Here is a 12,495-nt window from a genome sequence, read left to right as displayed (position 1 = left end):
CATTTTATCCCTAGTTAGCAACAGATCGCAAATATATGGTTATACGTGAATTTAAAAAAAATAGTATTTTGTATGAGTTAGTGGGTCGTGGCCCATTGTTCCCCTAGCTGTTTATAATGGACTTAGAGCTGTATGTGATGGATTTGGCCCGTATTCTCATTATTTATTATTTATTTTTTTTATATATTTTGATAAATATTATTAAAAACTGATCTTTGCAATATAAATAAAATTTATTTAATTTTTATACGTAAAATAAATTTTATAATTTAAATTAAATTAATATATATATTATTTATAAGGTTATCCGGTTCAATCAATCTGAATCAAATGATTAAACTAAGGGGGGGTTTGGTTCACATTAGGGTAAGGGAAAAGGAATGAAGAAAGGGAAACCAAAGGAAAGGAAAGGAATAGACATTGATTCCCCTATGTGTTTGGTTATGTTTAGGAAAGGGAATACAATTCCACCTCATTCCCTTTATGGATGTTTGGTTCAAATAGGGAATCAAAACTATTGTTTTTTTTTTGAATAAAAAACTATTGTTTTTAACTTCATATTTAATAATAAAAAAAATCCAACTCTTTTACTATAGTTTCCATAAAACGTAAAATAACTTCATATATAATCCAAAACAATCCAAAACGTCACTCACTTGCTACCCTTATTGATAATAACATAAAGTTCATAAAAGTTGAATTTTAAACTTAACAAAGTTCATACAAAATATTAAAAAAAACAAAAGTCTTCTAAGCATAATACTCCATCACCGGAAAGAGTTTAAGCATCTTCATTGTCCTTTTCACCAAGAAAATCTTTGACAAGCATGACTTTCAAAGCATCGGGACAATTAGAAAAAAGCAGGAGCTTGTTCGGATCTTCAGTTAGAATTTGAGCTACTTTCAAAGCTTGTTTTTTAGTTATACCTTCCAAAACAAGCAGCTCATCCAACACCTTTTCCCCTTTCTGAATTACATATTGCTCACGTTCATCAGTACGGGTCATTACATTAGCCATGGTTGAAAGATGTGCATTCATATTTTTCATAAAACTTTGTAAGCTTGCTAATTCAGAATTATCAGCACTAACTTTCTTCTTACCTCCCTTGTGCTTTGAAGTGTTCTCTCTTTTCATTTTCTTTGACGGAGGGGCAGATTCCGCCATTTCACTAGCATTAATATCTTCCTCATCACTTGAATCAAGCACAACTTGATTGAGTATAGCAATTTTTTCCATATTGCCAACCGCATCAACAAAACCCTCAGCTGATTTGCCAGTGGCATAATCTTTGCCATAAATCTCCATCAAAATGTTCAAGTGAGGAAAAGCTTTTCCATACAAATGCTTACAAGTAGGATGACCCTAACAAATTAATAAATGTCAATTCAAATAATTAATCGCTTATAAAAAAAAAATATAACTAGTACCACCTTAAGACAAAAGATATAAGCCCAAACAAAAAGCAATAAGCAATACCAACACCAATTTACCTCTTCAATGCAAATTCCAGAAGAAAAATCAATGAAAAACCCAAAGCACATATACAAAGTGTGGGGTCTTTTAGGTTCTTAGCATGTGCTTAACATATACACATCCAATTATAATAGCTTACAAATTCAAAATCTACAATTTCTTTTTGTTATATATTTTAAAAAAATCAGAAAACAAAAATCGGAGTTTATATATTGATTACTGCTATCAGAAAACAAAAATTCAGGTTCTTAGCAGTTCTTTTTTGTTCTACCATCGAATTTCTCTTTTACTTTTGGAGGAATTGAGCAAACAACGACAGAGTGGTGTAATACACGAAAGAGGCTAACTTACCGTGCCGGCGTGGATGCGACCGGAGAAGGGAGAAGAGGCGGCGGCTGGAGAAGAGGCAGCGGCTGGAGAAGGGAGAAGAGACGGTCGAGAACAGTTTCGATATTTTCTGTTCGAAGATGCGTGTTTGAGCTGGAAAAGGGAATCCATCCCTGCTGGGCCAAAGGGAATTGGCTAGACTAAAGTGGGAAAACCCATTCTCTAAAATGGCTAAAGGGAATGGGTTTTTTTCCGAAACAAATAATAACAAAGGGAATGAAACCATTCCATTCCCATTCTCATTCCTAAAAACCCCGAACCAAACGCCCCCTAATTGACTTCTGATTCAGTTATCAATCCGATTCAACTTGCATTCCGGGTTTTAAAACATGGATATTGATAAAATGTGAAGATGACAATATTTTTGTGCATGATGGGCATTTTTACAAACAACAAAGCTTGGGCTGAATTGGTAGTTAGCCTGTGGGCTTGGATTTAATTAGCTCAATGTCTCATTTGATTCGATAGGAAAATTTGCCTTCTTAGGGCATCAAATTCAAGAGGTTTGAATGCCGCCGGACTGCTTCACTCACCTCTTTGCAAATGCTCACTCTCAATCAAAAAGCTGTTTTCAAATATTTCCACTTCTCCATTGGTGCGATTACCCACCCCTCCTTCTCGCCGGAGAACAACGTAGAGTGGGTGTAAATGTCATCGGTGAAAAAGACATTGATATCTCCACGGTGCGATGGAAACTTGCTGTGCGATTGCGATTACCCGTACAAAATTAACTCTGTAGAAGGATCATCAAGTGATATTCATGAACTCATACAAAATTATCTTTCTTTAACATCCAGTCCAGAGGACCTTTGGACTAAAAGGTAAGAAATTGTTTTTGAGTTTGACTTTTTTTTTATTGTAGCGATTTCTATCTGGTGATCTAATTTGCTTTGTGATATTTTTATTTAGATCTTTTTCTGTAGCAATGGATGTTAGTCATGAAAATAGACTGCTTAGGTTCATCAGTTGCCTCATTTGATTGGATTGGAAATTTTGCATTCTTTGGGCATCAAATTCGATCTGTTTGAATGCCGGACTGCTTCACTCACAATGCCGGACTGCTTCACTCACCTCTTTGCAATCTTTCACTACCAATCGAAAGAAATTAAGCTGTTTTCAAATATTTCATCCATATTCCCTCTTAGTTTCTCTTTAACGCGATCTGAATTTTTTTTCTTTCGTGGAACTGATAAACGGACAGATTGTTTTCAAAGACCAGTTGACTAGAAATTTATGATTCATTTTAAATTTCTATTGCTAAGTTTGATAACAGATTATTGATTGATAGATTCGCTTTTTTCCATTGAGTTGAATATTGAATTAACTGAAAAATAGTCCTCTGTTTGATTAGGAAGAAATATATGTGGTAAATGGATGGGGTTTCCATATATAGTTGGATTAATTTTGATTGACAGCCATTTTTGCATTAACTGAAAAATTTTGGTTTCCATGTTCAACTCAATTAATTTTGATTGATTGGTTAACTGTAAGTTAGTTGTTAATATATAGTTGGGTTAATTTTGATTGACAGCCACTTTTGCATCAAATGGCAAGACACGTTACAGATGAGCATGGTGGCTTATCTATTGACATGGCTTCTGCTGCCAACAAAGTGAAAAACAAGTTAAACATTATCTGGCTACGGCTGAAGGCAAAATCAAATGGTTTGGCATGTTAAGCAGATTGCATACCTCTACTTAGGTACAGGTCTAAATTTATACCAACAGAAGCGGAGTTGTCTCTTTTGATATGTAGCATGTTTCGTGATGATTTTAGAATACCAATCGATGAATTGATTATATGCCGGATGGGCTTAGAGTTGTTTGAAGATGTGCATGATATGTTTGCAGCAAAATGTAGAGTCCATGACATCATTTTGATCATTAATGATCTAAAATATCCCTGTAAACCAATTGGTGGAAGAATTAGACTTGCTAATGAGAGAGATGGACCCGGCTATCAATATGTAAAATTGCTAGATGGCGCACGTGATTTAGCAAAGTCGATTCCTAGAATCCATTGGTATTTCATAGAGAGATTATAATAGAAAAGTGGTCAGAGTCAATTTCATATAAATATTGCTATGGACTTTCACTTGTGCTTAAAAAAGTCGATGAGCAGGTCAGTAAATTTGGAGTGTTCAAAGCTTACCCTGCTACAACTTCAATGTAGAGAAGATTCACAAAGCATTCCAATTGACTTCTTTGAAGGAAGGAAAGAGCTTTGTGTTCTATCATTGGACGTCCCATCACTACCACAATCTCTTAATATGCTGAGGAATCTTAGAACATTGCGTCTGAAAGCACCAAGTTTGAAGATATGTCTTGGATTGGTGGTTTGATAAACTTGGAACTTCTTTCCATTTTTGTCTTAAGTTTAACAGATATTCCTAGGGAGACTGGACAACTAGAGAATCTGAGGTTGCTCGACTTAGGAAAATGAACATTGCATACATTCCAGCAGGTGTATTCTCAAGATTGTTGAAACTAGAAGAGTTGTATTTTCCATTAAGCTTCAGAAGGTGGGGATACAAGTTAAAAAAATATGATGATTATGATGAATGGGAATCAGAGAGAGTCAATGCAAGTCTTACTGAGATAGTATCTCTTTCACTAAATGCATCACAAATTACTGTACCAAAAGCTTCAAATTTACCTAAAAAGTCGCCGATATTCACAGGACGTCCAATGATATGAACGCGAAGCTCTTTCATTCCTTCAAAGAAGTCAATTGGAATGCTTTGTGAATCTTCTCTGTATTGAAGTTGTAGCAGTGTAAGCTTTGGACACTCCAAATTAACGGGGTGCTTATCGACTTTTTTTAAGCACAAGTGAACGTCCGTAGCAATCTTTATATGAAATTGACTCCGGCCACTTTTCTATTATAATCTCTCGGTAAAAAACCAATCGATTCCTCGAGAGAATCGACTTTTCTAAATCACGTGCTCCATCTAGCATGCGATGACCTCTGAATGTGATGAACTCGAATATGTAGTTGATACAACAAAAAAGAAAATTCTATCAGAAGATGATTATTTGTTCAGGAAGTTGGAGTGTCTTCATTTACCAATGTTATCTAATTTGAAAGAAATATGCCCTGAAAGATGGACAAATATCCGATGGATGCCGAACTTGAGTCACATAAGATTCTGTTGTATTTCCATTATCAATTGTTAGAGGATGGATACTAAAAAGCATAGAGATACTTGATTGTGATGAAATGGAGGGAATTTTCTATGAAAATGAGGACGACATCTCCTTTACAAAGTGCTCTATCGAAGAACCACATTTGCATTCACTTCCAAGGCTGATTAGTTTACTGGTGCACAAGGATAATACGATCAATGGAGTTCACGGTGACATCAAAGAATCATTGACAACTAATAAGGTAAAAACACAAGATTTTTCAGTCTTTACTTTTGTATAGGATCATTAGCTTTGTCTACAAAAATAAAATATGAAACATTAACATCAACATTATTTGAATGAGAGTTATGATGTTCTCATTTATAGGTTGTATCAAGTTATGCTGAGGGATCAATTAGTTCATGTGATGTATATTCCAAGCCCTCACCAAGCAGAGAAAACAACAAAAAAGCGATACTCAACAACTTAATTTCCACAAACAGGTATAACCAACAACTTATCTCGTATATTAATTGAAAATCCTTTAATGATAAGAGCGAATATAGTCTTTCATTTTGATTTAAAAGGCTATGCAAATACTGTTACATGATTTAAGAGATTTAATAACTAAGAGATTTAAGATCTTATGGCAGAACTCTTTTTAAACAGAATAATCTCATTGTATATTATTACTTTTCAATTTATGTTTCTTTTATTTATTTGGAAGGTTTCAGTTATAGAGAGCAAGGATGTAATTGACCATATGACGATGTACACTGCTTTTCCATCCAACTTTGCAGAAAAACGGTTGCAGAATTTCAAAAGACTCAAAATAGCTTTTTGTGATGCAGTAAAAGTTGTATTTTGGTTTGAAGAAAACTATGATACTTCTACAGCCTTTAATTCTTTGAAAGAGTTAGAGCTATATGGGCTGCGAAACTTAGTTCATTAATTGTTTTACATTCCACCAAAAATTACCGCCTTTCAGAACTTGCAACTTCTTGTTTTATCAGAATGTCCCAACCAATTCATATCTTTTCTCGTCTCGTGTAGCTAAGCTTTTGGTTCAACTACGAAAGGTATATATTAGTCGTTGCGAGAAGTTGGAAGAAATTGTTGTCAAAGATGATGATAATGAGGTAAAAGATAAAATTGCATTCCCCCAACTAAAGTTTTGGATCTTCAACACATACCCAATCTTAGGATTTTCTTCAGTGAGGTTGATGATATTGAGTTGCCTTTATTGGAATTTTTGAAACTTAATCAATGCAATAAGATGAAATTTTTCTCTTATGGATCGTTGAGGGCGTCGATGCTAGAGAAACAAGTGCAAAACTTCTAGTTTTGTTCAATTGTTTTTCTCAAAATGAGTCCCACGGTAACATTTTGTTTCTTATTGATTCAAATTCAGTATTAGTTTAATAATTGATGGAAGTTTTGGAAACTCAGGTGAAAGGGGATTGAATCCTCTATCTATTGCACCTTAGTGTTTGGATATTTAGGAATTCAATTCAATTGAATTTTATTTATTTAATTTTCATGTTTGCGGGAAAAAAAAATTAAGAGAATTGAATTTTCTCATTTTTAAGAATAGTTTGTGATATTAGAATTGAAACTAATGGTAAAGATAGCATGATTTTGAAAATAAAATTAATTGGAGAGAAGTTCCATAAATCTTACTGTTTACAGAAATTATAATGCAAAAATATATCTGTTTACCTATTTTTATAATGCAAAAATATCAGTTTTTGTTGCTCCCGAGTACCTCTTGTTATGTGTGTGATTTTGCAAGTAAGGTCAAACTATTTCATTTTATGTTAAGGTATCCTGCCTGCCAAATTGAGATTCAAGTCAATAAAGAAGCAATATATATATATATAGTTTCGGCGTGGTGCTACTGGAATTAACAACAGGATTAGGGGCGTCAGATCCAACACGTCCAGAGGCACAGCAAAACCTGGTTGATTGGTTGAAGCTAATTCTCTCAAAGTTGAGAAGTATTATGGATATAAGGATAGAAGGCAAATACTCACGGAAAGCAATGTTACTAGCAGCATAACTTTCCTTAAAATGTTTAGAATCTGATCCCGGAAGACTTCCATCTATGGAAGAAGTTGTAGGTGCTCTAGATCAAATAAAAGCAATTGAGGAAAAGGAAGCAGGGCGCTGGTAGGAGAATTGATAAGAAATCATTAAGAGGGTATGTGTTTAGCTTTTTGGAACAATGTTAAGTATTTTATTCCAAACCTTATGAAATATAGTGTTTGGTTAAGTTTAAAAAACAGTAGTGTTTAGCTTTTCTAATGGAAATATCTGTCGGAAAGTTTCTTGTTGGAGCTTTTATGACTAACTATTTGTAGTTATTTGATATTGATAAAATTATAATTCTTATATGCACAAAACATGTTTTTTTAACATTATTTATATCTCTATAATTCTTGGGTTAATGTGCATATATATCTTTGTTTTCTGTTTTGCCACGTATGTTCTTATATCAAATAAATAATCAAATATATCCTTATATTTTTCAAATGACACAAAAAAAATGTCCTAATTTAACAAATTGATGATATGACACTAACAATGCAATATCTCAGCCTCCACCTCACCTGCCATCTCAACTAAAAAATGTTATGTTGGATCTTTTAGGAAGAAAAATTATGCGATGAAATTTTACGTGTCGAAGTCTTCAAATTTATAGTTAAAAAAGACCATATAGACAAAATTATCGATAAAAGTTGTCCCTATTGGATTAGTGGTGTGATGATTAGACTAATAGAGTTTTGCCAAAAAAGTCGATTGTATAAATAAGGGTATATTTGTCCGTCGTTAATAATTATGATGGTATTTCTAGTTGTCCATATGTGACAAAACGGATAAATACTATAACATATGTATGTGTATTAACCTTATCATTGTCGAAAGAACAAGGTTTTTGTTCCATTCAATGAAAATTTATTTTAAATTTATTTATTTATTTAAATTGTTTTTATTAATTTGTTGATTAATTTAAAATATGTTCATACTAGACATTTTACATACTAATAGCAACAGTTCAATATAATTTTACCAAACATTATGAATTAAACAATTAATAACAAACAACTGATACTAATAATAAAAAAAATCAAACCTAGGGTTTTTCTCTCCAACTCTGTGAGAGTCGTTTTTCTCTCCATCTCTATGAGAGTCGTTCAGGATCAAGGTGCATGCATCTATCTTTCATTCAATTATCGTCGGTCGGCTGTTTCTCATCATTGGTTCGCAGTTCCTTATCAATCTTGTAGGTTTGAATCAGATTCATTCGTTAATCGATTCCTTGAGGGGCAAGTTATGGAAGAACCAGTTGAAAACCTACAAAGTTTGGACGATGAGTTCGAAGAATGGGATCTGTTTAACACGGGAGAGAAGTAGAAGGGGTCGAAAGAACTGGGGCTAATCCTGGTCGGACGTTTCCTAACTGATCGGTCTAATAATTGCATGGCTATGAAAAATAAATTGGCAGGAATATGGCGCCCAGGAAGAGGAATTACAATCAAGGAGCTCGCTCAGAATTTGTTCTCCTTTGAATTTTACTATGTGGTAGATAAGACTAGGGTTCTTTCTGGAGATCCATGGTCGTTTGATAACAATACTCTAATCTTAAATGAGTGGACACTTGGATCGAATCCTGAAAACGTTGAACTTAATGCAATGCCCATATGGATACAAATCCATGACTTACCAGCGGGATCGATGTCTGAAAATATTGGTCGTCAAATCGGTAACTTCATCGGTTCATTCTTGGAGTATGATCCAAATAATAACAGCGGCACTAGAAGACAGTTCATGAGGATTAAGGTATCGGTGGATGTTAGAAAACCATTAAAACGCTTTAAAAAGATTAAACGCTCTTAGAGTGATTGGTCCTTTATTCGGTTCAAATACGAACGCTTAGGGAACTTTTGTTATCTTTGTGGCATACTGGGCCATTCTGACAGATTTTGTGAAGCGCTATTCGATGAGAAGATTGACCCCACCAAAAGGGAATGGGGAGATTGGTTGAAAGCACCAATAAGGAGTGGAGGCGATCAAAGTGGATCAAAATGGCTGCGGGAGTCGTGGGAAGATCAGAAAGGGCCAGAATCAAGTAGAGGAAATTATAAATTGACTCGTCAGGAGGATGCAAGCTTGATAGAGAAGAACAAACACAAAGGAGTCAATTCAGGGGTTGAGAAGGTATCAGTACAAAGGATTACATAAACAATTTCGAAGGGCTCTACCCAGGAAGGCACAACCAAAGATGTCGATATCGACATGTTTGATGAAGAGGATGGACTAGAACTTCAGGATGACAGGGAAAGAATACGTGATGAAGGAGGGAAAGGAGTTACGATGGAAGGAGGAAGCGAGAATATGACATTATAGTCTGCGGCGACTACAGACAATACAAGCACCAAAGATAGCCCTATTTCTAGTATTGATATGGGACTTTCTTCTAAAATTGAATCGGCGAGGCCTGAGGTTCAGGCCCGCCGGAAATTATGAATTGGCTGAGTTGGAACTGCAGGGGGCCGGGAAACACCCGTGTAGTTCAGACACTGGGGGATTTAGTGAAGTCTCACAATCCCGATATTGTTTTCCTTATTGAGACACTAGTTACTCAAGACAGAATTACGGTTATAAAACAGAAGTTAAAGTTCGGTGGTGGTTTTTTAGTGGATAGAAGAGGACGCAGCGGGGGGTTAGCTGTCTTATGGAAGGAGGATATTGGCCTTATATATCCTCCTTCTCTTCATAGCATATTAAGATGATCATTAACGATAAAGAGATGGGTCATTAGAGATGCATAGGGTTCTATGGACAAGCTGGCCAAAATAGGCATGAGGAGTCGTGGGATCTGCTACGTAGGCTCAAACCTTTATCCACTTTGCCTACTGTTATGATTGGTGACTTCAATTGCCTTCGTGATCCCATTGAGAAAGGGGGAGGGGCGTCCTACCCTATTGTGTTTTGTGAGGCTTTCAATCGAGCCATTGACGAACTTGGGCTACAAGACATTAATCTGATTGGAAGTCAATTCACTTGGGAAAGGAGCCGTGGATCACCTAACTGGGTACGAGAGAGGTTAGACAGGTGTTTAGTGGATGAACGTTGGGCGGAAAGGTATCAAAATGCTTCTTTGATAAATTGTATTACTGGATATTCGGATCATAATCCGATTTTACTCAAATTAAAAGCTGCACTGGGAACTAGTAGGAAATGCAGGTTTTGCTTTGAGATGGCATGGATCAAAGAGCATGGTTTTGACGAATTCGTAAAAAATAATTGGTCCAATCAGCGTAATCTGACAGTAACAGAAAAACTGGCGGCTGCGCTGTTTCAATGGAACAATGGGGCAGAACTTATAGGCGGCAATTCTCTGCAAAATTGGCAATGATGAAGCGTCAGATGGAGGTTCTGTGTGACAGGGTGGACACAAGCTCGGTAAACAAGTTCCTTGAGGTTAGAAGTATATTGAATGAATTATTAGCGTAGGAAGAGACTTACTGGCATCAAAGGGCAAAAATTTACTAGTTAAAGGATGGTGATCGAAACACTCGATACTTCCATTCTTGCGCACAGACCCGTCAAAAGAAAAATCATCAGTCAATTAATTGATGAAAATGGCAGCAGCATTACAGTACATCATGAATTATGCGATCACACCGAATTACACTTTCAGAACATTTATTCACCTTCAAACATCACAGATTCAATAGATATAAATGTGCTTGATGTTGTAGTGACGGAGGAGATGAATCGAAATATGGTTAGACCCTTCCAAGAAGCAGAGTTCAAGAAGGCGCTGTTTCAGATGTTTCCTGATAAATCCTCGGGTCCTGATGGCCTCAACCCGGGGTTCTATCAACACTTCTGGTCTACAATTGGTAAGGATGTTGTCAGAGCGTGTAAGAGTTGGCTAGACTGCTGTGAATTTCCGGATGGATTAAACACTACAACTGTAGTTTTAATTCCAAAATGTGATAATCCATTGAAATTGGGGATTTCAGACCTATTTCGTTATGCAACGTTATTTACAAGGTGTTAGCAAAGGTACTAGCAAACCGTCTAAAGAAGATCCTCCCTTATATAATCAGCGAGAGTCAGGCGACTTTTGTCCCAGGGCGATCTATTACTGATTGTGTACAGATGGCTTTTGAATCTTTACACCACATGAAGAGGAATCAGAGAGGGCAGAAAGGCAATGTGGCTCTCAAAATTGACATTAGCAAAGCCTATGACAGAGTTGATTGGAGATTCCTCGAAGCTGTTTTAAATAGAATGGGCTTTCACCCCAAATGGGTTGAATGGATTAAACTCTGTGTCACATCGGTAAAATACCACATTGCTGTAAATGGGGACATGGTGGGTCCTATTTCCCTGGTAGAGGGTTGAGGCAAGGGGACCCATTGTCTCCTTCCCTATTCGTTCTGTGTGCAGAAGTTTTATCTAAGCTCTTATCTAGAGCCGAAGCTGATAATTTGATCACGGGCTGTAAAATCCATCGCAGAGCACCATCAGTAAAACATATGTTCTTCGCTGATGACAACTTCTTATTTTTTGGGGCCACTGTAGATCAAGCAGAGGTGATTACAGACATTCTTGCCCGGTATGAAAAAGCTTCAGGTCAGGCTATCAATTTTAACAAATCCGGTATTTTCTTTAGCCCTAATGTGCATAATGATGTCAGTCAACACATAAAGCTGCTGCTTGGTGTTTCCAATCCTCTGGATACTGGAAGGTATCTGGGCCTCCCCTCTCTTATTGGGAGGTCCAAAAGGAATGTTTTTGGTTTTCTGCTTGATAGGTTGAGGAAAAGATTTAGTAGTTGGGGATTCAGGTTCTTTTCAGGGGCTGGGAAGGAAGTTCTTATCAAAGCTGTTGCTCAGGCCCTTCCAACCTTCTGTATGAGTACTTTCCTGCTACCCTTATCTATATGTGATGAATTGCAGAAAATGATGAACTCATTCTGGTGGGGTATGAAACCGAACGGCAAACGGAATATCCATTGGTTTGATTAGTCGAAGATGTGCCTTAGCAAAGGTCAAGGGGGAATGGGTTTCCGTGATTTACACTTGTTCAACTTAGCCTTCTAGGAAAATAAGGTTGGAAACTGGTTTCTGCTCCAAACTCATTGGTAAGTAAGATATTCAAAGCAAGATATTTTCAGAACAGTACTTTCCTTTCTTCAAATTTGAGTAATAATCCTAGTATGATTTGGAGGGGTGTTTGGAGCTCGATCCCGGTTTTAAAACTTGGGTTAAAATGGAGGGTGGGGAATGGCAAGACAATCCGAATTTTGGAAGATCCTTGGATTGAGGTTAACGGCCAGTCGAGAGGCATCATGAATGCTGATAGTATGGAGATGAACGCTAGATTGAAGGATTTATTCATGGAAGGTTCTAAAATCTAGGATAGGGGTCAAGTGGAATCTCAATTCTAGGAAGTGGAAGCTGCTGCGATTCTAAAGGTGATATTGCCTTATAG

General features: G+C 36.3%; 1 protein-coding gene and 1 long non-coding RNA gene across 2 annotated transcripts; one reads left to right on the top strand and one right to left on the bottom strand.

Annotated features, from left to right (window-relative positions):
• Positions 1-596: 596 nt before the first annotated feature.
• LOC136205806 (uncharacterized) lies at positions 597-2,062 on the bottom strand. The gene is made up of 2 exons (XM_065996600.1): positions 1,826-2,062; positions 597-1,363 (listed from the first exon to the last, which is right to left on the bottom strand). The coding sequence occupies exons 1-2, from the start codon at positions 1,970-1,972 to the stop codon at positions 782-784; spliced, it is 729 nt and encodes a 242-aa protein (XP_065852672.1). The 5' UTR covers positions 1,973-2,062; the 3' UTR covers positions 597-781.
• Positions 2,063-2,360: 298 nt separating this feature from the next.
• On the top strand, positions 2,361-7,389 carry LOC136205807 (uncharacterized). Its single transcript, XR_010676089.1, has 5 exons — positions 2,361-2,682; positions 3,393-5,248; positions 5,374-5,489; positions 5,714-6,125; positions 6,809-7,389. It is a non-coding gene; the product is annotated as an uncharacterized lncRNA (long non-coding RNA).
• The last annotated feature ends 5,106 nt before the right edge of the window (positions 7,390-12,495 follow it).

The sequence above is a fragment of the Euphorbia lathyris genome, chromosome 9 (assembly GCF_963576675.1).
Source record: "Euphorbia lathyris chromosome 9, ddEupLath1.1, whole genome shotgun sequence".
NCBI lineage: Eukaryota > Viridiplantae > Streptophyta > Magnoliopsida > Malpighiales > Euphorbiaceae > Euphorbia > Euphorbia lathyris.
This window is presented reverse-complemented; position numbering and strand designations above follow the sequence as displayed.

Excerpts from the sequence above, each read along its gene's own strand:
- LOC136205806 (XM_065996600.1), bottom strand. The coding sequence starts at position 1,972 with ATGGATTCCCTTTTCCAGCTCAAACACGCATCTTCGAACAGAAAATAT. Across the intron at positions 1,364-1,825 it reads GTCGCATCCACGCCGGCACG|GGTCATCCTACTTGTAAGCA; the intron begins GTAAGTTAGCCT and ends TTAATTTGTTAG.